The sequence below is a fragment of the Oncorhynchus tshawytscha genome, linkage group LG05 (genome assembly GCF_018296145.1).
Source record: "Oncorhynchus tshawytscha isolate Ot180627B linkage group LG05, Otsh_v2.0, whole genome shotgun sequence".
In the NCBI taxonomy this organism is placed as follows: Eukaryota; Metazoa; Chordata; class Actinopteri; order Salmoniformes; family Salmonidae; genus Oncorhynchus; species Oncorhynchus tshawytscha.
Genome location: NC_056433.1, coordinates 55081242 through 55107051, shown reverse-complemented (window position 1 = coordinate 55107051; position 25810 = coordinate 55081242). Strand labels below are relative to the sequence as shown.

Here is a 25810-nt window from a genome sequence, read left to right as displayed (position 1 = left end):
TTAAATTTTGACATATTTTATTGCAAAAATGCATTTAGTTTAAAGAAGAGTAGATACCAGAAAGCCCTGAGGAAGCAAAGGGGTCCTTTTAGAAAAGTTGCATAAAGTATACTAACATCACAGAAAGCCCTCTCTCTTTCCCCTTTGAGACAAAGATACAACAGAGATCAAAGGATCCCCTATCGATTGATCAAACATGTTGCCATTAACACAGAATCCTGATCAAATCAGTTAGGGCCCATGCCTGCAAAGATTATTGGAGGACTCGTACAATAGAACAGGAAGCACATAATAGGACAACCAATCAGAACACACTGTGGGAGGTGCTACAGTATACAGTATCCCCCCCATTAATCAGCAGCTTATAGAAAGTTTCACAATAAAAACGTGTGATTTCTTTCAGTCCACTCTATTCATTGATTAAAGTATGGTTTGGCATTGCAAGAAAATGTGTCATTTGCTCTCAGGGCATACATACATACATACCACACTACAGTATTTCTTCGGTGGCAGATGTAGAATGTATGACACTGTACAAGCGATTTGAGAGGAAAGATATGAAACACATGGACAATTAAGGCACTGAACTGAACTGAGGAGATGTTCATTATATATACACTGAGTCATTTGTAGTATTGTAGTCTGCCTTCTGAGAGTACAGGCTCTGACCAGTGCCCTCTTCATACAGAAGGCTTGAGAATACACGACTCGGGTAGGTATTCAATGACGAGCCGACTGTCCGATACAAACACTTTGACAAGTATGTGGTTATAATTGAACAATCACATGGATATTCAGAGTTCTGCCCATGTATTTTGTGTTATGTAGTCTTGTGGATATTGAGGGGACAGAGGGACAGACACATTTTTTAGGTTTGTGTCTGGTTAGTACTGTATCTCTAAAGCATATGCTATCAGATATTTAAAGCCTGCAGAATTTGGTTCTGAGACTACATATGAATACATCTCATGAAGGTGCAGTTGCTACTGCTGCAGATGAACAGTATATAAAAGTCCATTAAAGCATCCCAATGTCTGAGGAGCAAAGAACTGCTTTCTGATGAAACAATTGAGTGATATTTTTCTGCCAGGATTTTCTTACATATCATTTACAATGTTTTTGTCTATGAATGTTCACATTTGTTCAGTGAAAGTGCATGACTACAGCAGTTTGAAATTCAGTATGAGCTGCAACATCATCATGCACTCGAAAATAATGATTTCCTATGGAACAACTACTGTTTGTCACTGTGATGATGTCATCTGACCTCAGACCATCTGTGACCTCTGACCTAGAATTCCATCCTTGTGATTGTCTGGTCTGTTACCTCCCGTTTTGAGGCATCCAGGTGTTTGTTAGCTTAATGGCTGCATGCTGAGAGTTCAGGCGGAAATGGTGGACAGTTGTGGGCACTGCGGGAGGAAGCCAAGTACTGTAGCAATGCTCCTGTGTACTGGGCAGAGGGAGTCGCCTGTGTCCTCCTACCCCAGTGAAAGCTCTGATTCTGGGGATATGGATATGGCAGTGAAGATCTTCCTCCTTTGGGCTTACATGGACACACCTCTGACTCCTGGTGAAACAGGCACAATTTGAAAGGATATCACTCAAACACATATTAGAGAACAAGACCAGTACAAGACTAAAATCTAGAACATAAACTTTATTAATACAGTATCATGTATCAATAATCTGCCCACACTGAAACAAAGGTTATCACAAGACAGTCATTTGAATCTAGAACTAGGCAGTGCTGAGCACAATCCCTTTGGGCTGTCATTGCTGTCTCTTACCATTCCAGAAAGTCATCCCCTCTGTAGCTGGCTGGGTCACTGTTTCCTCCGGACCACCTGTTTGAGATGCAGCTCGCTCTCGGCCGCCACGATGGGCAGCTCGTTCTTCAGGTGGTAGCTGATCAGGTGACTAATGCTCTCAAACAGCATGTCTTTGGTGCGTACCTGACAGTGACGAGGAGGAGTGGGCTAACAGATGTTAGCAGATCACCACATATTTAAGGATGCTAACAAGAATGCTTCTGATACCATTGTTTTGCACTCAACAATGCTAATGCTAGGCTATAGCTAAGTGGCTGACACCATTTCCATATAAAATATATACTCTATGGGGCAAATCCTAATTTCCAATTAAGTAGAAGTTTCACATGTCAATAGGTGACTGTTGTTAAATGCCAGAAGGTGATTATCACTCACCACTCCCTCTGGGTCCACCAGTAGCAGGTGTTTGGGCAGACCACAGTGCATGCCTGTCAGGACATACTGGCCTGGGTTGGTGGCACTGTCTCGTACCAGGAAGTCCCCGTCTCGGACCAGCAGTTTCTCAGCATCACGGCGGCTCATACGACCGTGGTACCAGGCCTCCCGCCGGAGCTGCTCCTCTGTAGGGGCGACAGGGGCACGACGTCGGGGCGGGCTGGGCCACTGGTTCTTCAAAACACACACCCCACCGTTACCACTGACACCACCAGCCTCGTGCATCTTTAGAGCATCCTCAAAGGGTCCTACAGAGAACCAGGAAAAGTGAGAACACGTGCAAGGCACACACGTGGAACCTGTAACATGAATGACATCATCCATACATGCCAACCCTATTTCCCAGATACTCCCTTCATCTTGAATAATAATATCTCTATTGTGTCAGTGGCTGTGTTCAGTGGATGGATAGCTGTTGATGAGACTCACTCATGTCAAAGATGTCTTTCATGGGGCTGTCTGGCCCCCTGGCCCCCCTGTGGCCCTCTGCTCCCTGCTCCAATCCCTCCAGACTCTGGGTGTTCACATATAGGTGCTCCTCATAGTCCCTGCTCCCCGGAGTCTGACCGTCTGCCCGCTGGTAACCATCTGATGTCAGACCTGTCAATCACAACTCAGTTTACTAATACACTGCTACTTACATACTCTCTGCAATATTCTTACTTAAACAATTAAGTATCCACAAACATTGTAATATCTGTAACTTGCAGTATTGTGACGTGCAGTACCATATCAGACCACATGGTGTCTCACCTGAGCTGCCATTGTTTTCAGTATCCCAGTGAAGCTCATAGCACAGCTGACCTGAAGGGCAGGAAGCTGTCTCTCTCCTGGACGGAGAACCCATCTAAAAACAGATGCCCAAAACTCACATTAGCATTACTAATAGTAGACATGTACTTCTTTATGACTCTTCAGACCACCTGGTAATAAACAGTTCCACTTCTACAGACACCTTATGTTTGAATCCTCTGTATAGGCTGCAGTGTATGAGCAAGACTTTCCTCTCACCAATTAGCTAACCCAGAGGCCTGGTTTCTATCTTGAGTGATATCAATCTCTTGTAATTATGTAGCAGGCACATATACAAGACAGTTATTGGGTTCCCTGCTACTGTATGCTCACAGTTCTCTCTCTTCTCTGAGACTTTATGTTGAAAAGCCAGGCAAGGTCGTTAGTCATGTGTCCAGAAATACTATATCAAAGGGTTTGGTGGTGAGGGTGGAGGCTGGGGAATCACCTGCACTGCCTTGCTCTCTGGTTGGCTGTGGATGTGGCCCAGCAAGGCCGTACAAGGCTTCAGCCTTGAGTCCACCACTCCCCCAAAAGGAGGCACCTTCCCAGGGATGCTGTTGTAGTAGTCGTGCTCCAACGAGTCCTCGTCATCTCCCCACGCCGAGTCTTCTGTCCTGATGTTCCTGAGGTGACACGATAACAAGAGGTAATTTAATTCCCAAATATGACAAGGCAAGGGATCAGATACCTCCTCCACATTCGATAACGTAAACACTAGAGTTGAATGGTTCTATTGTTGGTAGCAGGAGATACACACTCTGCTTTAAATAACAGTTTTGATTTCGATGGACTGAAATCTGAGCACAGCATATCACATTTCTAGCAAGTGACTGAGCTAAAAATGTTTGAGTTTCATATCGAGTTGAGCGTGTGTCTGTGGAAAATGCAAGTCAACGCTTTAAGTAGCACACCATACTTGCACTGTACCAATTCCGTGATAACCACACAGAATGAACACACTGAGTGCATGTGTGTGTAAAGTCTTTGTCTTTCCAGACACAACCCTATATTGAGTGCAGTGCTTGTGCACACTGACCATGGTGCATGTGGTTACATGTCGATTGTGGTGCTCATTTCAAGCCTGTGTGTCATTGTACACACTGTCAAACAGTCGATCCAGTGTTGTGCGATGGATGAGTGTTGGTTTATTGACTACAGATAAGTTAGCACATTACAACAACAGCCAATGGTCTGGGCTTTTAGAACAGTTTGTAGTGTGCTAGTCTGGAAACCTGATGGTTGCTGGTTCACTTCCCTCTATCATCCCAGATTCACTGCAGTGGCCCTGTCTCACCTTTCCACGGTGGGGATGGCTTTGGGAGGGCTGTGGAGGTACTGTTTAAACTGCAGTTCGAAGGCCTGCCCGATGGTGCTGATGACATTCTGAGCTAAACCGTCACAACACTCCAGGATATGGCATGCTGAAGAGAACATGGAGGATATGAGTTCCGCAACGCCACTGTGAGGATAACAACTTATATTTTCAAGAAAAAAAAGAAAAACCTATATCTTTAAGTTAAACAAGCATTAGTAAACCATAATGCCAGAAAATCCTAATGCGTTTAACGCCAGGAAGAAACTGCATAGCTTTGTTTCTGTTTATGAAATACAATAGTAAACTGAATAGTGTGTAAGGAGATACCTCTCTGATTGACTGGATCTTTGGCCACATAAGCAACATAATCGGGCGTGTCCTGCAACAGAGGGAAAAACCTCAATAAACTCTGATGAATTAGGATATAATTGCATTAGAGGGCTTATTGATCATGAAGTCAAGGGATTGGAAAGCGGTCAAAAGCAACCAAGTCAGACATGCAGTCTGCCAAGCGGCCCATGTCAACAAACAGACAGAGAAAGGAAAGCATAAAGTGCACTTATGCTGCAAACTCTCACCGTGTCTCCCCCAGAGGCAAAGGAGATGGACTGCATGGGATGGTGTGCTATCACCTATGAAAGAGGAAGAGAGGGAGGTGCAGCTTTTATATCAGTCCTTCATCACATCAAATAATCTACAAATCAGCTATCCTGTTAGGAAAACAGGTTTGTAAAGATTGACATGTATTGTTTGTGTTGCATTAGTTGAAGAGATCTCCAACCTGTCGTGTGGTGGGGATGAGCAAGCTGAGACCCTCTATAGAGATGTTGACAGCGATGCTCATACCAGCGAAGCGAAGGTTACTCTTCCCCATGACGGACTGCAGGGCCTTGTTAATGTTCTACAGGACAGGAACACAGAGCCTGGGCTTAGCATCACACACACACACACAATTGAACTAGTGTTGCATCAAAATACGTTCGCTCACCTTCCTCCTCCAGGCCCCTTTACCCCCAGGCACAGCTTCACACAGTCTGTTGATGGCCTCCCTGGGTGGGGGGAGAGGAGAGGTGGAGGGGTCAGAATGACAACACACAGACAGTTGCCCCCATAATGAATCCCAAATCTCCCCTAAACCATACCCTTTACAAACAGTACATCTGAGAGCATCATGGTAATAGTTCCATCTTGACCTTTGATAGGCTAGAAGGGCATCTTGCCATATTGGATACATCTAGCCAATCATTTCAGATCAACTAAAGTGCCTAGAGGATAGAGGCCAGGGGTCAATTTGGAATTTAGCTTCAAGCAGCTACATGGGAAAATGTTGAAAAGTCTAACTGTACTCCATCATCATCATCCTATAGACAGCGTGCAGGTAAAGTGGTTGCATAAACTATAAAAAGAGCAAGTCAGTGGCCCTTCCCTCAGCCTCAGGTCATGGTCAGAGGTCAGGAGTCACCAATCCATCTCAGTTCAAAGGACACAGGTGCCCTCAGAATAAAGCAGGACAGCAGACGTCTAATCTCAGTTTACACACAGCTAACAGGAACACTTAATATCATAATCACATTTAGCTGAGTTCACATAAACAAATTCTCTCCAGTAAATTCTATTAGGGTAAGGAACACAAGTATCTCAGCATGATTGAAAGTAACAGCGTAATGTCTTGGTCTGATGATTTATGTGCTCATCAGGCTCTATTTGATTTGCATTCATTTTCCTCTCCATTTTGTTTCCAATCAGAAGCGTGTGGTGTACTACTGCAGTGTATTCTATGTCATTAGGCTGTGAGCATGGGGAGCATTGGGGACTTATGAGTGATGATGTCTGATGATATCCCCTTGTGTGGTGGCAGAGATAGCCGGAACACGGGGTCTGTCAGGGGACAGAGGGGACAGGTGCGGCTGGCTGCCAGAGTCAAGGACCCGGCCCCTATCAATTGACTCGTAAATATTTAAAAAGCAGGAGCGGCCGTCTCCAGTAAAGGACTTCTCAAAGAGACTCAACTCGCCGCCTGGGAGACTATTAGAGCATGCAATGTGTGAAACTTACTCTTCAGCCTGAAGTGTCCCCACTTGCACTACCAAACATCTAGCTTTTCATGTGGCGCGACTAGTAGGATGCTTCAGGAGGGCTGTCATGTGTGCTAGCAAAGCAGAGGTCCTGGGTTCGAGCCTCATGTGAGACGAATCGGGAGGAAGTGGTACTCGCTAAACAAGCAGCATGGTGTTCTTTACACATGGATAATGGACTAATGTGTGTTTGTTTGCAGTATCTCTCCTGGCCATGTACATGTTACATTGTATCTTTCCTGGCCATGTCCCATCCCACATGAAAAAAATACATTGATTATTTGTAGTACTTACTATAGAATGTTGTAGAATATTATAGTAAACACTACAGTATTATCAGTAGAAAAAAATACACTGTAGTAAATACTACAAAAACATTAGTCTGCAACTATAGTAAATATTATAGGATTTAACTGACATATGCCCTGCCCATTCCCCTCACCCATATTGCAATTTATGCCACCCATAAGTGAGAAACCTACATATATTGTGTTTCCTACAGGTTATGGAAAAGCACAGAAGCTCTGTTTAGACCCCAGTCCTACAGGTTATGGAAAAGCACAGAAGCTCTGTTTAGACCCCAGTCCTACAGGTTATGGAAAAGCACAGAAGCTCTGTTTAGACCCCAGTCCTACAGGTTATGGAAAAGCACAGAAGCTCTGTTTAGACCGCAGTCCTACAGGTTATGGAAAAGCACAGAAGCTCTGTTTAGACCCCAGTCCTACAGGTTATGGAAAATGTGCTCTTTTAGTATTTCTCTAGTAAGTTTCCTGAAGGAAAAAGCCCCCACTTCTATGATAATCATTGATAACCAAACAAAAACACAATAGTAAATACTACAGTAATGTCTTCAAAATAACTACAGTCTACTACAGTCTGCAAAAACACTACAGTAAATACAATAGTATAGTACATTCTGAAAAACAATACAGTAAATACTAGTGTACTAGAATCTGCAAAAACACTACATTAATTACTTCAGTATATATTAGTTATTTTACTACATTATTTATACTATAGTTAACTGTGCATACTACAGTATACTACAGTGAATACTACAGTATTTATACCATAGTATAATATAGTCTTTTTTCATGTGGGTTTGTAGCATATCGGCCCAAAACCATCACACTTTGACACCTGTCAAAGAGGACCTCATGCTGGAATGATAATCAGTGTTCTCCAGTCAGTCTTTGACGATGTGTCATGGGGAATGTCAGGCTCTTTCTTAATCTGCCAATAACAAGTGACTCCAGAAAAGACAACAGGAAAAAACAAATAGAAGCAGAACAGGGAACCTCAACTAAATGTAATTAAATTAAGTCATCCGGAATGCACGGTCAAATGGAGACATCCACAATCTCTTCTTCAACATCCTTTACAATAACCGTATAATGTAAACAAATGTCATTCTGAAAGCAATGGCAATATTGAGCTTCTTATTATGCTACTAAGTTATTCAAATGGAGCATTGTTAAATTCATTATTTCATAGATCTTGCCATAACACTGTCATAAATACATAAATGTTCGATCTCTGCTCTTCTCCCTCTTTCTTGTTGTCTCCTACAGGCATATTCCAGCAGGCAGGCAGGCAGGCAGGCAGGGGAGTGTCCGCGTGAACCACTGCAGCTCAGCTCTCAACAGTCATTAGCGAACATCATCAATAATACATCTCTCCATCACTCCATTTCTGCCTCTCCCCCTGCACTTAAGCCGTGTGTGTGGGGGGGGGGCTCAGATTACTGGCAATCGATCATGTAGGAGAGAAAGATCTGTCTGGTGTTCAAGATTACACACAATGTAACTATCACCACCTCTGAGGGTATTTTTATAACCTCTGCTCAGACCAAAATAGCAGGGTCACAAGCAAGTAAACAAAAACTGAAATGAAAATAAAACCATAAATTATGTTCAGTTGTAGGTTTTTTTGGGGCAGGAATATAATGGTGTTTTTAAGTTGTTGTTTTTTTATGTAGTTTTCAAACTTCTGAATCTGGCGGGTCACATTGACATTGACTTTCTCATTTAAACGTAGACAGCGAGATGACGTTGCCACGAGCTGCACCGCAGATATCTGGCACGTTTGAATGGTGAAGCGAAAGCAACAAACTGCAAACGACAGTCGAGGAATGAAGTCAGGGGTGGTTCATCTGCGACAGATAAAAATCGGACACTACATGCTGACTACACGTCTAGTGCCGTGTGCACGAGCGTTGCATAATAAATATATACATACATGTTATTCAATCATTGCACCCACACTGCTGGTGTACGTCAACGAGTGTCTGCGTAGCCAGGTGCTAAAATATAATTTAGCTCTCTTTGTCAGGATTGACGCCATGCAAGTGCAGCCTCTCCCATCTCCTCATTGGTTTTTAGAAGCATATACCCACATAGATGTTTGAAAGATGAACTGAGGTCCACACTCCAGTCCAGTCAGCTGTGGTAATGCACCTTAAAGTTGGTTGCCAACCGCAATTTAAAGTCCGAAGAAGAAGCCTGAAAGAGGAGAGATTACTAGAAACTAAATTGGTTTACCTTTTTATCTGTGGATTAATTGTTGGAGTAGAGAACCTTGTGCGTTTCAGGTAAAATAACAACCAAATGTTTATATCCCAGGACAAATTAGCTAGCAACAGCAAGCTAGATGGCTAAATTGGCATAAATGTTTAATACTTTTTGACCTGTCCCCAAATTAGTATAGTTGGTTCAGAGTTCATTTTGATATTTCAACCTGCGTGTCCTGATTGCGTCTGGTGTGCGTGAGATCGCATCTGATTGCGTCAAAATGCGTGCGATGGCGCACACGGACGCACGCGCGGTCTGGCCAGCATGTAATGTGGTTTTCCAACAGCAAGGCTCAGATCAACATGGCAGTGTTGCCATTGTTAATAAAATGTGTTCTTTATTATGGCGAAGTAAAAAAATGTTTTTATTATTATTTATATATTTTTTTATTTAACCTTTATTTAACCAGGTAGGCTAGTTGAGAACAAGTTCTCATTTGCAACTGCGACTTGGCCAAGATAAAGCAAAGCAGTTCGACACATACAACAACACAGAGTTACACATGGAACAAACAAACATACAGTCTATAATACAGTAGAAAAAGTTTATATACAGTATGTGCAAATGAGGTAGGATAAGGGAGGTAAGGCAATAAATAGGCCATGGTGGCGAAGTAATTACAAAATAGCAATTAAACACTGGAATGGTAGATGTGCAGAATATATATATATGCATATATGAATGTGTAAGTAGAGATACTGGGGTGCAAAGCAGCAGGATAAATAAATAGAGTATGGGGATGAGGTAGTTGGATGGGCTATTTACAGACGGGCTATGTACAGGTGCAGTGATCTGTGAGCTGATCTGACAGCTGGTGCTTAAAGCTAGTGAGTGAGATATGAGTCTCCAGCTTCAGTGATTTTTGCAGTTCGTTCCAGTCATTGGCAGCAGAGAACTGCAAGGAAAGGCAGCCAAAAGAGGAATTGGTTTTGGGGGTGACCAATGAGATATACCTACTGGAGAGCGTGCTACGGGTGGGTGCTGCTATGGTGACCAGTGAGATAAGGCAGTGCTTTACCTAGCAGAGGCTTGTAGATGACCTGGAGCCAGTGGGTTTGGCAATGAGTTTGAAGCGAGGGCGAGCCACCGAGAGTGTACAGGTCATTTCTAACCCTCAAATCACATACTCACAAACTGAAATCATAATATAATATGATGATGATGAGGGCCTCCCGGGTGGCGCAGTGGTCTAAGGCACTGCATTGCGGGTTGTCTCATTGCGCACTAGTGACTCATGTGGCGGGCCGGGCGCAGTGCACTCTAACCAGGTCGCCAGGTGCACGGTGTTTCCTCTGACACATTGGTGCGGCTGGCTTCCGGGTTGGATGCGCGCTGTGTTAAGAAGCAGTGCGGCTTGCTAGCTGTGCCACCAGAGACTCTGGGTTCGAGCCCAGGCTCTGTCGCAGCCGGGCCGCGACCGGGAGGTCCATGGGGCGACGCACAGTTGGCTTAGCGTCATCTGGATTAGGGAAGGTTTGGCCGGTAGGGATATCCTTGTCTCATTGCGCACTAGTGACTCATGTGGTGTGCCGGGTGCAGTGCACGCTGACCAGGTCGCCAGGTGCACGGTGTTTCCTCCGACACATTGGTACGGCTTCCGGGTTGGATGCGCGCTGTGTTAAGAAGCAGTGAAGCAGTGGGGTTTGGTTGGGTTGTGTTTTGGAGGATGCATGGCTTTCGACCTTCGTCTCTCCGGAGCCCGAACAGGAGTTGTAGCAATGTGACAAGATAGTAACAATTGGATACCACGGAAATGGGGGTAAAAAAGTCAAAAAATAATAATATAATAATATATAATAATAATATAATATATAATAATATAACACATTGTACAATCAGTTATACACATAAATCACGGCAAATTGGTTCCTGTTCACGTGGGTTAAACCGAAACACCCAAATGATTCGTTGGCAATAGAGCCTCCCACAATGCAGGCGATGGCTGCAGGATGAAGTTGGTAAAGAGCAACTGCAAAAACTTGCAGTCTTCTGCAGTCAAAACTTAATGACCTTTGATCACATGATTTTTGTAAAGTTCATGCAGTCTACATGTAGGAGCCAGTCGGACAGTTTGTATCTCCAGAATGAAAGGCTACTTGACAAAAGTGATCTGGTCGAACACGCCCATTGAGATGAGCACTATGCAAAACTTTGACTTCAGACAGATAGTCAAACAGACTATCTGCGCATGTGCACGGATTCTTCACCCTGCTACAACGTGGTAGCTACGGGACCAAAACAGCTGAGAAGTTTAGCCTTGCGCTTCAATGCTCTTGGTTGTTGTGGAAATTGACTCACCACTACTGTTTACTTCCCACATCCACGCCATCTCGCTTCTGTAAGTCTACCTTTAAACCTTAACCTATCCTATGATTTGACCCTTCACCTTATGCATTTCTGCCCGACAGTGGCAAGAAGTAACATCCCTCCCCCATAAAAATAAAATAAACAAGAGTGTGGAAAGCTGTCATCAAGGCAAAGTGGCTACTTTGAAGAATCTAAATGACAAACTATATTTTTATTCTACAATGTAGAAAATAGTACAAATAAAGAAAAACCCTTGAATGAGTAGGTGTGTCCAAACGTTTGACTGGTACTGTATATACCACACGTAAATGGCTCCTAGCCTCCCACACAGGATACTTTCTGTCCCCAACACTAAAACAAAAAACTGAAACAAAATAATATAAAAACTTAATATATACAACTTCAACAACTAGTAAAGTAGATCTGAAAAAAAAACGAATAGAAATAAAAACAAATATAAAAAAACAAAACTATAATAACCTTGGTCACAAGAACCTCCACCAGGGGGGACTGCAGCGTCCCCAAACGAACCACCACCTTTTCCCAATTTGCTCTCTCATACGGAGCTATTTTCATGTTTATATGTTCACCTTCCCTGGACTTCAGATGTAAATTAGCTGTAAAATATAATCTGGTGCAACGCATCACTTCTCACTTCGGAGATGTTTTTGATGTACATTGTCCCTGTCCAAATAAATGTAATAAAACAAGAAAAATGTAAAAAAGACAAGAAAGAAAGCTTGCACTGCTCCAACTCAGACTTGGAGCCCCGCCTGGCCACCTTCGTACCACCAGCATCACATGTGTACACGTACACAAATAAACACACATGTAAACGTGTGAGTGCACACAGTCACACAAACACACAGCAAAGGCTCACATGTGCCATTTACATGCATCAATGGCTTAGTCAAAATGATGTTTACCAGATACACAATATTCTGGGCCTTGCTAGTAATATCATTACAGTGAAAAGCAGGGCTGGCGTGCCTGTGAATTTCTACCTGATTTGGTATCACTGTGACTTCTGTGTACCTTGTCCTTCTAATCAGATCGGGTTCTACTGACTCATCACTAGCAGGGCAGAATCAATCCTCACTTACCTCGTCACCTGGGTCCGAGTGTTAAAGTCCAGCGATCGCATCGACTTTAACACCTCAATGCAGCCCATGTACTGCAAAGACAGAAACATACTTTATTACATGATAGATTTCCAACCAGATGTATTATTCTATAGATCATTTTTCTCAATCCAATTAAATCACTTTTGGTCATGAGACTGGAACTGTCATAACAGCCTTTTTCAGTGATACACGGTACTACGGCAATAGCATGTATCACACACAGTGTAGCATGTATTTCCAGAATGGTTAACACATAGCATGTATGACAATCATTTATACCATAGTACTAAAGGCCCAATTATTTGCAGGCAGTGTGAGTGGCAGAGTAATGGCCAGATTAAGGTGGTAATAATGTCTCCATGACTAGATTAGTAACACTGAGAACTCAGTGTATTCAGGGAACTGTAGCTGCAAAGGCCCGTGTGTGTGTTTGTGTGTGTGTGTGTGTGTGTGTCACTGGGGACCAGGCAAAGTGCTCTGGGAGAGGGGACTCCATCAACTCCTACTACACCAAAAATACTAATTATACAAGATACATATGCTAAGTATACTTGGACATTAAATGTGCCACGTTACTGAACCATATCGGTATCGAGGTCATATAAACATCACAGGCATAGGCCAAATTAGATTATGGCTACAACAGAGTCCTCATATAGCTCCTCCCACCAGCATCCACTGAGATAGGGTATGTTTACTGTACGGTAGTCCCGTTTACTTTCAAAGGTGTAGGAGCGTCGAATAAGCTCCATCATTCATGTCCATGCATCCTCATTTGACTCAAGCTCAATCAATGTCTTCTTAGTTTGTTGTCTGGATCTGTTGTTGTGGCTGGCTGCTGCCAGAGACAGGGAGAGAAATAATCAGGCTAACTTCTCTGCCTGAGAGCTATATGAGCACCCTAACCAGATTAGGAGACTGGGGAAGTCTTCCATCAGGCAGACGGTCTTCTTCTTCTCCCTCTTTCCCTCTCCTTCTCTCTCTCAATGCCTTCATTGTCACACTCTCTTCCGCACGATACACTGTCCCATCGAGCTCTCAACTTTCCTTCTGCCCCCCGGCAGAATCTCTAATACTCCCTTCCTGGAACCAGTGATGAAGCTTTTCCTAGAAACATTCCAGAGAAATGGCGAAAATGTGCCTTTCTTCTCTGAAAGATACACCATCTCAGCCACTGCATTGCCTTCAAGGAAGTGAACATCAACGACGGATATCTATCATATTACTGGGGCTAATCTGGCTCCACTATCACTGCAACTATCACTGCAACAGATAACATCCTGTTCAAGATATCTCTGCTGCTGCTGCTCTGCTCTCCAGATAGAAGCAGGGGCCCGCAGGGAGAGACTGGCAAGGGGCTCATGTTGCTCAGTGGAAAAGGTATACTGTACTGTCGCTACCTGTCAGTTGAACCAAGTTGCAAATGTATTTTTTATTTCTCACGTTGCGGTTTGCCAGGCCAGGAAGTCTGCATTGCAGTGGTTTGGCTCTTGAAGTGGAAGATGCAGGGCTGCCACACCAGAAATGCTGGTTCAACTTGCCTGGCTGGTTGGCTGGCCGCGGTGGAAGAAAGGAAGTGACTGGGTGGAAATGTGCAGAAGATACACACTAACATGGTAAGTATATGGCCACCTGCTCGTCGGACATTTAATTCCAAAATCATGAGCATTAATATGGAGTTGGTCCCCCCTTTGCTCCTATAACAGCCTCCACTTTTCTGGGAAGGCTTTCCACTAAATGTTGGGACATTGCTGTGGGGACTTGCTTCCATTCAGCCACAAGAGCATTAGTGAGATAGGGCACTGATGTTGGGCGATTAGGCCTGGCTGGCAGTAGGCATTCCAATTCATCCCAAAGGTGTTCGATGGGGTTGAGGTCAGGGCTCTGTGCAGGCCAGTCATGTTCTTCCACACTGACCTCAACAAACCATTTCTGTATTGACCTCGCTTTGTGAACGGGGGCATTGTCATGCTGAAACAGGAAAGGGCCTTCCCCAAACTGTTGCCACAAAGTTGGAGGTACAGAATCATCTAAAATGTCATTGTATGCTGTAACATTAAGATTTCCCTTCACTGGAACTAAGGGGCCTAGCCCAAACCATGAAAAACAGCCTCAGACTATTATTCCTCCTCCACCAAACTTTACAGTTGGCACTATGCATTCAGGCGTTCTCTTGGCATCCACTAAACCCAGATTCGTCCGTTGGCCTGCCAGATGGTGAAGTGTGATTCATCACTCCAGAGAACAAGCTTCCACTGCACCAGAGTCCAATGGCAGTGAGCTTTATACTACTTCAGCCAACGCTTGAGCAGTTGCTGCTCCTAGACGTTACAATAACAGCACTTACAGTTGACCGGAGCAGCTCTAGCAGGACAGAAATTTGACTGACTGATTTGTTGGAAATATGGAATCCTATGATGGTGCCATGTTAAAAGTCACTGAGCTCTTCAGCACGGCCCATTCTACTGCCAATGTTTTTCTATGGTGATTGCATGGCTGTGTGCTCGATTTTATACACCTGTCAGCAATGGGTGTGGCTGAAATAACGGAATCCACTCACTTGAAGGGGTATCCACACACTTTTGTCCATGGAGTGTATGTCATGATGACAGAGAGAAAAGCAGAGAGCAGCATAAATCTGTTGTCATACAGACAGTAATAGATTCACTGGTGCTCCTCCCTGCACACCACATTATATAGAGAGGATGAAAAGACACAACGTCCCTTATATACACACATCTTATCTGCCTGTCTTGCTGCAGGAGCCATTTAAATATTATTATAACAGATTAGGCTAGAGCAAACTGCTAATGAAAACGGGTGCAGGGCACAACCATAATGACATATTTCCTGTAATGCTCTCTGGTGTTTCCTCTCAGTGTAGCATGTTTAGCTGTGGACTATATTAGGCATGGCAGAGTCAGAGGTGTTAATTGTAGGAAAGCACGGTTAGAGCTGAGGGAAGCCCCTGGCTGAGTGTTCTCTCTATGCTGTCTGCTAGTACTACTCCTCAGTGTTAATGCAGATGGACTCGTTGACCCTGCTATGTCACCCTAGTTCTTCCCTACCACATGTGATACAAATGACTGTGATTAAATGTAATGGAGTATAGGAATGAATGGTGCCTGTGTGATGTAATTAGAAAGCGTGCTTGGGCCTAGACTGTGCTAATAAAGAGCCATGTCGTTTTGTTGAGGCTGGGGGGAGTAGAGGAGGGGGGATGGGAAGAGCGAAGGGGCAGAGGGGATTGCTGAGGGGAGATCATTGACATTGACGTCAAACAGTCTGCCTCGGATGTAACCCATTGTGAGCCAGAATCACGGGCTTAGACTAGGAAATTACATCTTACTCACTAAAAGACACAATGGTTTTTAAAATGACCTATTTCATTGGACAATATTATAATTTGTTTTCTATATTTCTCAGATATACTTATATTTGTAAGTCAAATTTCAATAAAATGTATTTATAAAGCCCTTCTTACATCAGCTGATGTCACAAAGTGCTGTACAGAAACCTAGCCTAAAACCCCAAACAGCAAGCAACGCAGGTGTAGAAGCACGGTGGCTAGGAAAAACTCCCTAGAAAGGCCGGAACCTAAGAAGAAACCTAGAGAGGAACCAGGCTTTGAGGGGTAAGTGTAGTTTGACCAAATGTGTGATAACACCTAACGTATCCACTCCCATTAGGATTTGTAAAAAGATTGTTACCATTGTCACTGATTAAGACTGTATGTATTGTATGCATGTCTGTCCAAAATGATATGCCATCCAATATTTCACTTAGGTGGAAACAATCAAACTATGATCAAGAAACATGCCACTCACTCACACACTAGCACACTTGCGCGCACACACACACACACACACACACACACACACACACACACACACACACACATACACACACGTGTCTCTCATTCACCACATGCAATATGTGTTGTTCTGTTTATTTCCTCCCTCCCACCCACCCTGAAGCCTGTAGGGTGTAGGCTGACAGTCTTCCCACCACACCACAGCAAACAAAGCAGGGAGAGCCATCTATCTGGATGAAATCATGTATTCCTCCTCAACCTCGACCCATTGGGTGCATAACACACTGCCTGACATTTGCATGTCCAATTGTATCCAAGAGACACCTTTAGGGTGGTGAATCATCTTAACGTTGATATTATTTCTAAGGAATGAGACGTCCCAAATGTTAACTGCAAACAGGATATCTTCTGACAGTTTTGTCTTATTAAAGCTTTACTGAGGGAATTTAAATGATTCGCTATTCGACATAACATGAACTCTAGGTGGAAACCATCAACAAGCTGTCAAATTATCGCTGATAGATACAGTATTTAACTGCAAGGAAGACAACCCTTAAAAAATGCAATGCAGAAATGCTCAAAGGTATGCTGAACAATAACAACATTTGGGTAATGCACAAAGCTGTAGAGGGGCTGCATGTATGGTTACTCACCCTGACTATGTAGGAAGCCCCAGGGCCTGTGATCTTCTTGTCTGGGTGCAGCCAGCCCTGGGAGGGCTTGTGGATGAAGCTGCCCTTCTGGTTGAAGTCCTCCCCTCCCAGCCACATGCCCTCCACCCTTGTCCTGCGGTTCATCCCCGTCCTGGATCCGCTGTGGCCCCCGGGGCTCCCTGTGCACTCTGTAGCCCCTGCGCTGTGGCCGCCTGGACTGGCTGAGCCCGCTGCAGATCTGTGCCTGCTGATGGCCTGTAGGGAACAGGGGTTGACACACACAGGGTCACAGGAGTTCAAAACAGAAGCCAGACTGGCCACGGGACCGTTGGGGGCAGAAGTTCCACTGGGGCAGTGCGAGCCCTGCGATGAGGGGGCTGCAGCCTTGCCCGAGTCCTTGCTGGAGCTGGAGTTGGAGGGGCTCCTGCTGAGCAGCGAGTTAGAGAACTTCCACTGAGGCATCCTGGGGATGAGCATGCAGAAAGTGGTGGTGGCGTCCTGCTCCCCATCCAGGCAGGGGGAGTCGGCCAGAGCAGGGGCTGCGGAGGAGGACCGGGGGATGGACTCCAGAGGAGGCAGGGGGGGCAGCGGCAGGTTGGGGGCGGAGGAGAGGACCACCGGGGTGGCCACCACTTTGCCGCTCATAGCTAAGCTCTGCATCAGGTCGTCGGAGGAGGTCACAGAGTCGTTGCGAAAGCGGCCATACTTTGGTTTAAGTAGCATGCCCGGAGGAGCAGCCTGAAGCAGAGGCTGAAAGGGGCTGACAGAGGATGAGGGGAAGGGGAAAGGGGAGGGGGAGAGGTGCAATGGAAGAGTGGGACAAAATCTGCTAAATCTTCCGGAAATAGCTGTATCCCCTGTTGAGTGAGTGCTGTATGGTCCTCTCCCACTCACACAGGCTCATTTCACTCTCCAGCCTCTCTGCATCTGAGCTGGCCTGCTCCAGCCTTCTCCCTTTCTCTGGCTCGCTCACATGCTCCCCCACTCTCTCTCTCTCTCTCTCTCTCTCTCTCTCTTGGTGATGTCATTGTGTTATTGCTTGTCTATTCGCCCTGCCCAGCTGCTCTCAGACAGCATTAGCCATCACACATCTGCCTGAGCCTCCCTCCTAGCTTACACACACAAGCATTCACACACACACGCACGTTCATTCGTTCACACAGTCAGCATCTACATGCAGAGCACAGACACGATTTACACATTATATTGTCCCTGCATGTGACAATGACAGAAAGACAGAGCATCCACCATAAGACATACCGTAGGCAATTGCTGCAAAAGCAAAGCATGCATGCCTGCGGCCATTTTTAACAAAGACCATCAATGAATAATTTAGTGAAGAGAGTCAATACACATCATACTTTAGCTACTATACATTAACATCAATATTTCACATTTATGGGACTGAATTGTGCTGCCAGTATATTAAGACAAAGCAGCTGTGACAAAATGCAATGAATTATCAATGGTTTTAGAGATGTAAAACATTTGAGAAAAGCCCACTATACCTGAAATGTCCTATCTTTCTGCTCGCTACACTTCTGATTTCATAATGAGATGATGATGACTGAGAGCCAGGACTTGACTGAGGAACATGAACTCTGTGACAATCTTTTCCTGTTTCGAATGTGAGAGAGTCACACCTCAAGGGAAACTCATTCATTAGTATTATGCAATATGGGGTGCTGTGACGTTAGAAAACCCAATTTCCCTTTGATGTTGACGTCAATGTCCCCAGTATCGCATCCAAACTGCATCCTCTGTCACAGGCAACAAATAACAGGAAGTACCCTCTGCTGTGTGATTGGTGTGTGTTCTGTGTGTAGTGTAAGTGTTCACCACCCATCTCCCTACAGTATATAGAATACAAAGGTTTGTACTTAATGCATAACTACTAATTGTCACGCCCTGACCTTAGATATCTCTGTTTTTCTATATATTTTGGTTAGGTCAGGTTGTGAAAAAAAAAAAAACTCTAGTTTTTGTTGTCTAGGGTTTTTGTATGTCTAGGGGATTTTGTATGTCTAGGGGTTTTTGTATGTCTATGTTGGCCAGATATGGTTTCCAATCAGAGACAGCTGTTTATCATTGTCTCTGATTGGGGATCATATTTAGGTAGCCATTTTCCTCATTTGTGTTGTGGGATCATGTATATGTTTAGTTGCCTCATGTCTATGTTTAGTTGCCTGTCAGCACTAGTTTGTATAGCTTCACGTTTCGTTTGTTGTTTTTGTTCATTCATTAAAAAGAGAATGTACGCATACCACGCTGCGCCTTGGTCCGACCCTTATGACGAACGTGACACTAAAGGAATAATAATTTAGCAAATGGTTTGGCACAGCACCTAAGTCAATAAGGAAAAAGCAATAATGAATGTGCACCTGTCAATAATAAAGTAGCTGAAATTAACTTATTTTCTAACTAGCATATGTAAAATTGTAATGAATGAATCAATACATTTTTGCTATAGAATATGAAAACAATTCATATTCAGATTGACTATATAGACCATTTCCCAGTACACGACATACTGACGTCAAGCACAGATGCGCGCGACTTTCGGAGGCAGTGAGAAAGCCATCACCATCCATGCCCATTCAAGTATCACCTCTAAACAAAATGACTTTTTTGGGGTTCTCATAATATGCTTACAATGATGTTTTGATTCTTGTTTGAATAGTCGCTAAGATTATATTTGGTTGTGTTCTTTGCAAAACACCTATTTTGGATGCAGCAGTTGTTAGCTAAAATGCTAACACTCATTGCCAAAGAGACATTTTACTGGTTGAAGTTCAAGTGTTTTTTAAGTTTAATGCATTTGATTTGCAATGATGACACAAACATTATATTAAGCAGGACATTCACACGAGCCTTAAAATCCAATTATAATACAAAAGTAGTGTGAAAAGCTTTTTTTTGCTGGCGTTCTATATGAACTCCCCCTTGTTCTGACCCCAACTTGTGCACATCGCCCTCGTGCTGCAATGTTTGCAAACATAGAAAGGGGTCTATGAGTTCAAATCATTCGGTGTGATGGGGAAATACAGTGCCTTGCGAAAGTATTCGGCCCCCTTGAACTTTGCGACCTTTTGCCACATTTCAGGCTTCAAACATAAAGATATAAAACTGTATTTTTTGTGAAGAATCAACAACAAGTGGGACACAATCATGAAGTGGAACGACATTTATTGGATATTTCAAACTTTTTTAACAAATCAAAACCTGAAAAATTGGGCGTGCAAAATTATTCAGCCCCTTTACTTTCAGTGCAGCAAACTCTCTCCAGAAGTTTAGTGAGGATCTCTAAATGATCCAATGTTGACCTAAATGACTAATGATGATAAATACAATCCACCTGTGTGTAATCAAGTCTCCGTATAAATGCACCTGCACTGTGATAGTCTCAGAGGTCCGTTAAAAGCGCAGAGAGCATCATGAAGAACAAAGAACACACCAGGCAGGTCCGAGATACTGTTGTGAAGAAGTTTAAAGCCGGATTTGGATACAAAAAGATTTCCCAAGCTTTAAACATCCCAAGGAGCACTGTGCAAGCGATAATATTGAAATGGAAGGAGTATCAGACCACTGCAAATCTACCAAGACCTGGCCGTCCCTCTAAACTTTCAGCTCATACAAGGAGAAGACTGATCAGAGATGCAGCCAAGAGGCCCATGATCACTCTGGATGAACTGCAGAGAGCTACAGCTGAGGTGGGAGACTCTGTCCATAGGACAACAATCAGTCGTATATTGCACAAATCTGGCCTTTATGGAAGAGTGGCAAGAAGAAAGCCATTTCTTAAAGATATCCATAAAAAGTGTAGTTTAAAGTTTGCCACAAGCCACCTGGGAGACACACCAAACATGTGGAAGAAGGTGCTCTGGTCAGATGAAACCAAAATTGAACTTTTTGGCAACAATGCAAAACATTATGTTTGGCGTAAAAGCAACACAGCTCATCACCCTGAACACACCATCCCCACTGTCAAACATGGTAGTGGCAGCATCATGGTTTGGGTCTGCTTTTCTTCAGCAGGGACTGGGAAGATGGTTCAAATTGATGGGAAGATGGATGGAGCCAAATACAGGACCATTCTGGAAGAAAACCTGATGGAGTCTGCAAAAGACCTGAGACTGGGACGGAGATTTGTCTTCCAACAAGACAATGATCGAAAACATAAAGCAAAATCTACAATGGGATGGTTCAAAAATAAACATATCCAGGTGTTAGAATGGCCAAGTCAAAGTCCAGACCTGAATCCAATCGAGAATCTGTGGAAAGAACTGAAAACTGCTGTTCACAAATGCTCTCCATCCAACCTCACTGAGCTCGAGCTGTTTTGCAAGGAGGAATGGGAAAAAATTTCAGTCTCTCGATGTGCAAAACTGATAGAGACATACCCCAAGCGACTTACAGCTGTAATCGCAGCAAAAGGTGGCGCTACAAAGTATTAACTTAAGGGGCTGAATAATTTTGCACGCCCAATTTTTCAGTTTTTGATTTGTTAAAAAAGTTTGAAATATCCAATAAATGTCGTTCCACTTCATGATTGTGTCCCACTTGTTGTTGATTCTTCACAAGAAAATACAGTTTTATATCTTTATGTTTGAAGCCTGAAATGTGGCAAAAGGTCGCAAAGTTCAAGGGGGCCGAATACTTTCGCAAGGCACTGTATGGCCATGGCATGTGACTCATGTCCAATAATGGTAGAATGTAACATCCAATGTCCAAATGCACACATATTGATTGCACTTGTCATGAAACAAGCAAAAACGAACAAAGCTAACAATAAAGTTCTACTGAGAATTACTCCCAGTAACAATTCCAGCCCATCCCATCTGTGTGACCTCTCTCCCCATGTCTACCCCTTTCCCACCCCTCTCTCAAGAGATCTATCCACAGTCTTCTAAAAGCTGCCTACTGGAGGAGATCAGACCTTTTAGCTCCCCACTCTAAACTCTTTGTCACGTTCGTTGGAATGAATATCGGACCAAGGTGCAGGGTATGTTGAGTTCCACATAATTTAACAAAGAAAGTTAAACTTAGCAAAGACAAAAACAAATAAACAATAAACTAATAACGAACCGTGACTACAGAGAATGCTACGTGCACTAACTCAAAACAATATCCCATAACCCACAGGTGGAAAAAAATGCTACTTAAGTATGATCTTAAGTGGACTTAATATTAATAGAGTGAAATACAATCATTTGGGGGCCTCCCGGGTGGCGCAGTGGTTAATAGCTGTGCCATCAGAAACTCTGGGTTCATGCCCAGGCTCTGTCGTAACCGGCCGCGACCGGGAGGTCCGTGGGTCGACGCACAATTGGCCTAGCGTCGTCTGGGTTAGGGAGGGCTTGGCCGGTAGGGATATCCTTGTCTCATCACGCACCAGCAACTCTTGTGGCGGGCCGGGCACAGTGCACACTAACCAAGGTTGCCAGGTGCATGGGGTTTCCTCTGATGTTTTTAGAAATGTTTGCACATTTATTCAAAATGCAATACAGAAATATCTCACTCACTTAAGTATTTACACCCCTGAGTCTATACTTTGTAGAAGCACCTTTGGCAATGATTACAGCTGCAAGTCTTTCGAGGTAAGTCTCTAAGAGCTTTCCACACCTGGATTGTGCAACATTTGCCCATTATTTAAAAAAGGTATCAAGCTCTGTCAAATTGGTTGTTGATCATTGCTAGACAAAAATTGTCAAGTCTTGCAATAGATTTTCAAGTAGAATTAGGTCAAAGCTGTAACTCAGCCACTCAGGAACATTCACTGTCTTCTTGGTAAGCAACTCCAGTGTAGGTTTGGCCTTGTGTTTTAGGTTATTGTTCTGCTGAAAGGTGAATTAATCTCCCAGTGTCTGATGGAAAGCAGACTGAACCAGGTTTTCCTTTAGGATTTTGCCTGTCCTTAGCTCCATTCCGTTTCTTTTTTACCCTGTAAAACCCCCCAATCCTTAACGATTACTAGCATACCCATAACATGATGTAGCCACCACTATGCTTAAAAATATTAAGAGTGGTATTCAGTAATGTGTTGTATTGGATTTGCCCCAACCATAAAACTTTGTATTCAGGGCAAAAAGTAAATTGCTTTGCCACATTGTTTGAAATATTACTTTAGTGCCTTACTGCAAACAGGATGTTTTAAAGTCACCATTGGCCGCATGGTGAAATCCCTGCGCAGTTTCCTTCTTCTCCGGCAACTGAGTTAGAAAGAATGCCTGTATCTTTGTAGTGACTGGGTGTATTGATACACCATCCAAATTGTAATTAATAACTCAAAGGGATATTCAATGTCTGCTTTTAAAAAAACTTTTACCCTTCTACCAATAAATTACCTTCTTTGCGAGACATTGGAAAATCTCCCTGGTCTTTGTGGTTGAATCTGTGTTTGAAATGCACTGCTTGACTAAGGGACCTTACAGATAATTGTATGTGTGGGGTACAGAGATGAGGTAGTAATTCAAAAAACATGTTAAACACTATTATTGCACACAGAGTGTCACGACTTCCGCCGAAGTTGGTCCCTCTCCTTGTTCGGGCGGCGGTCGACGTCACACCGGCTTTCTAGCAACTGCCGATCCACTTTTCATTTTCCATTTGTTTTGTCTTTGTTTCACACACCTGTTGCCAATCCCACAATCACTTGTTCATTATTTAACCCTCTGTTCTCCACATGGTTTTTGTGAGTGTTTGTTTATTTGTATTTTCGGTCTGTCATAGTGTATGTGTGTTCATTACTTTGTATATTTGACTTTTTGAGTAAAGTACGTTTGATTACTCATATCTGCTGTCCTGCACTTGACTTTCTACACCGGATACACCTAGGGCCTATTACACAGAGTGAGTCCATGCAACTTATTAGTCTAAACATTTTGAAAAAACATATTTCCACTTTGACATTATGGGGTATTGTGTGTAGGCCAGTAACAAACAAAAAAAGTGACATTTATGCACATTTAAATTCAGGCTGTAACACAACAAAATGTGGGAAAATGCAAGGGGTGTGAATACTTTCTGAAGGTGCTGTATATTAGAAAGCCAGTGGGCCTAATATAAACTTTGTAAATTTTGAATTAATAACAGGCTTTTAAAAAAATAATTAGAATGGCCAACATACTCACTGCACACTGTGCAGGGCCCAAGTTAGATATGTATTCATGCAATTATTCCACAGTGACCTACATTACAGTACACAAACAACAACTAACGCTTTAAGGTTAGGCTTTGTAGCCAATCATGTGATTTTTTAAATAAAAAACATTTTTTAAAATTTATTTAGGAGAGCATGTTAACATGGATGACCAAATAATTAACTGAATCACCTATTATCTAAGTAGAGGGAAATCAACCAACTAAAACATGCCACCCACTCATCCCAGGCAGAGCAGAACTCCAGGGCTAGCTGCTCATACTGTAATACGCTGTAAAAACAGGTTAATTTGAGCTTAAATTGGATAAAGCCATCAAAACAACCTGGTGACTTCCTCCAACAACCCAGACTTTGAGATGAAAGACAAACATTTTGTTTTGTCCCACAATATATCATCTTAGTCTGCAGTAGTTCCTCAGAGGGCATAGTCTTGTTACTGGTCATGACATGGAGACATGGTTCAAAATAATTCAAATATGTCACTATTTGAAAAAGCAACACTGGGAACATTTGATTACAATTCAAAAGGTCACATACAAATGTCAAAAAAAGTCTTGGTTCATTTGCAAAGGCCAACATTTGCAGAGGTGGAAGTTGAAAAGGCTTAGCGCACCATAAAATTGATTGTGCAAGGCAAAAATTAAACGCACTAGATTTAAAGAGTGTGTACGCTCAGAGATAAAATAGCAAAGAAATACAATACACTGTACATGCAGTAAACACAGGAATTATGAGAGGCAGCAATAGACTCACCTATATCTCAGACATTTGGAGAGCAGAGTGAAGATGCCCTGACTTGAACAATAACCCAGAAACCTAAAACTCCAAAGCAATAAAGGAAGTTCAGAGTATGTGAGAGAGCATAACGGCTTGAGGAGCATAAGACCCTTCTGCAAGTCAAAGACTGAATGAACAAACTCGCAATGGCAACAAGCCACAGTTAACACAAGTTACACACAAAAACACATACACACATGCCAACTCCTCGACAACCAATTACATCACTTGGTTGTTTGTGGCATAAGAGAATTGAGAAGTTACTGATAAACCAAATGTCATCAATATGTAGGATGTGACTGATGACTAATAGGAAGAGAAGCAGCAGACCATACTACTAACTAGGTCTACCACTTCCATGATAAGTGGGAGGAGAGTGAAAACAGGCTTCACGATATATCACCAGATTAATATAAATCTATCAAAAAAGTGAGCAGCATTTCAGACCAGACAGGCTTCTTTATAACACATCTAAAAAAAAAAAAGTGAATGTAGACATTTAATACACACTGCAGACACAATGAAAAACTTTTCTGATCAAATCGAATGCATCTGTATCTGTAACACTTACAGTGTGTTTGGAAATGCAACTAATTTGTTTGCACTGCAATACAAGGAGCTAATATTCACCTGGTCTTCAGTGTGCTGTAACACTGCAATCAGCAGTGGAATAAGGCAGGCTGTGCATGCACTATGTCTCATTAGCAACCATTACAGAGCCCAGAGATGTGATAACAACGTGCAAACACACTCTCTGAGAACTCAGGCTGTTTCTATGTAACTAATTCACAAGGGAAACTATCATACATGGGGCCAGTGGAAACAGCTGGGTTTCTAAAGTCACAAATCCGCCACTTTTAAAACAGCACAGGTTTAAACCTGTTGTTACATTGCAGTTATAAAGAAGACAATGTCTTTGTATGTTCATGTATACTATCTACAATTATTATTATT

The 25810-nt window shown here is 43.1% G+C and overlaps 1 protein-coding gene across 4 annotated transcripts; it reads right to left on the bottom strand.

The window, feature by feature from the left end:
• On the bottom strand, positions 1-25055 carry LOC112250883 (SHC-transforming protein 2). Of its 4 annotated transcripts, none has more exons than XM_024421402.2 (14): positions 24833-25055; positions 16921-17175; positions 12433-12503; positions 5366-5426; positions 5159-5278; positions 4956-5009; positions 4705-4756; positions 4357-4483; positions 3508-3685; positions 3021-3114; positions 2697-2867; positions 2208-2515; positions 1791-1979; positions 1-1570 (listed from the first exon to the last, which is right to left on the bottom strand). In XM_024421402.2, exons 2-13 carry the CDS (start codon positions 17062-17064, stop codon positions 1827-1829), a joined length of 1533 nt encoding a protein of 510 aa, XP_024277170.1. In that variant the 5' UTR covers positions 17065-17175; positions 24833-25055; the 3' UTR covers positions 1-1570; positions 1791-1826. The 4 variants fall into 4 exon arrangements, with proteins under 4 accessions (XP_024277170.1, XP_024277171.1, XP_024277168.1 ...); XM_024421403.2 differs by lacking the exon at positions 24833-25055 and adding an exon at positions 18429-18738; XM_024421400.2 differs by lacking the exon at positions 24833-25055 and having other exon boundaries at positions 16921-18209.
• Between the last annotated feature and the right edge of the window lie 755 nt (positions 25056-25810).

Bases quoted from the DNA above. Each gene is read 5' to 3' on its own strand.
- LOC112250883 (XM_024421400.2), bottom strand. From the start codon at position 17,643: ATGCTACTTAAACCAAAGTATGGCCGCTTTCGCAACGACTCTGTGACC. The intron at 5,279-5,365 runs GTGAGCGAACGT...CCTGTCCTGTAG, and splicing joins AAGGGGCCTGGAGGAGGAAG to AACATTAACAAGGCCCTGCA. The intron at 4,484-4,704 runs GTATCTCCTTAC...TGTTCTCTTCAG, and splicing joins AGATCCAGTCAATCAGAGAG to CATGCCATATCCTGGAGTGT.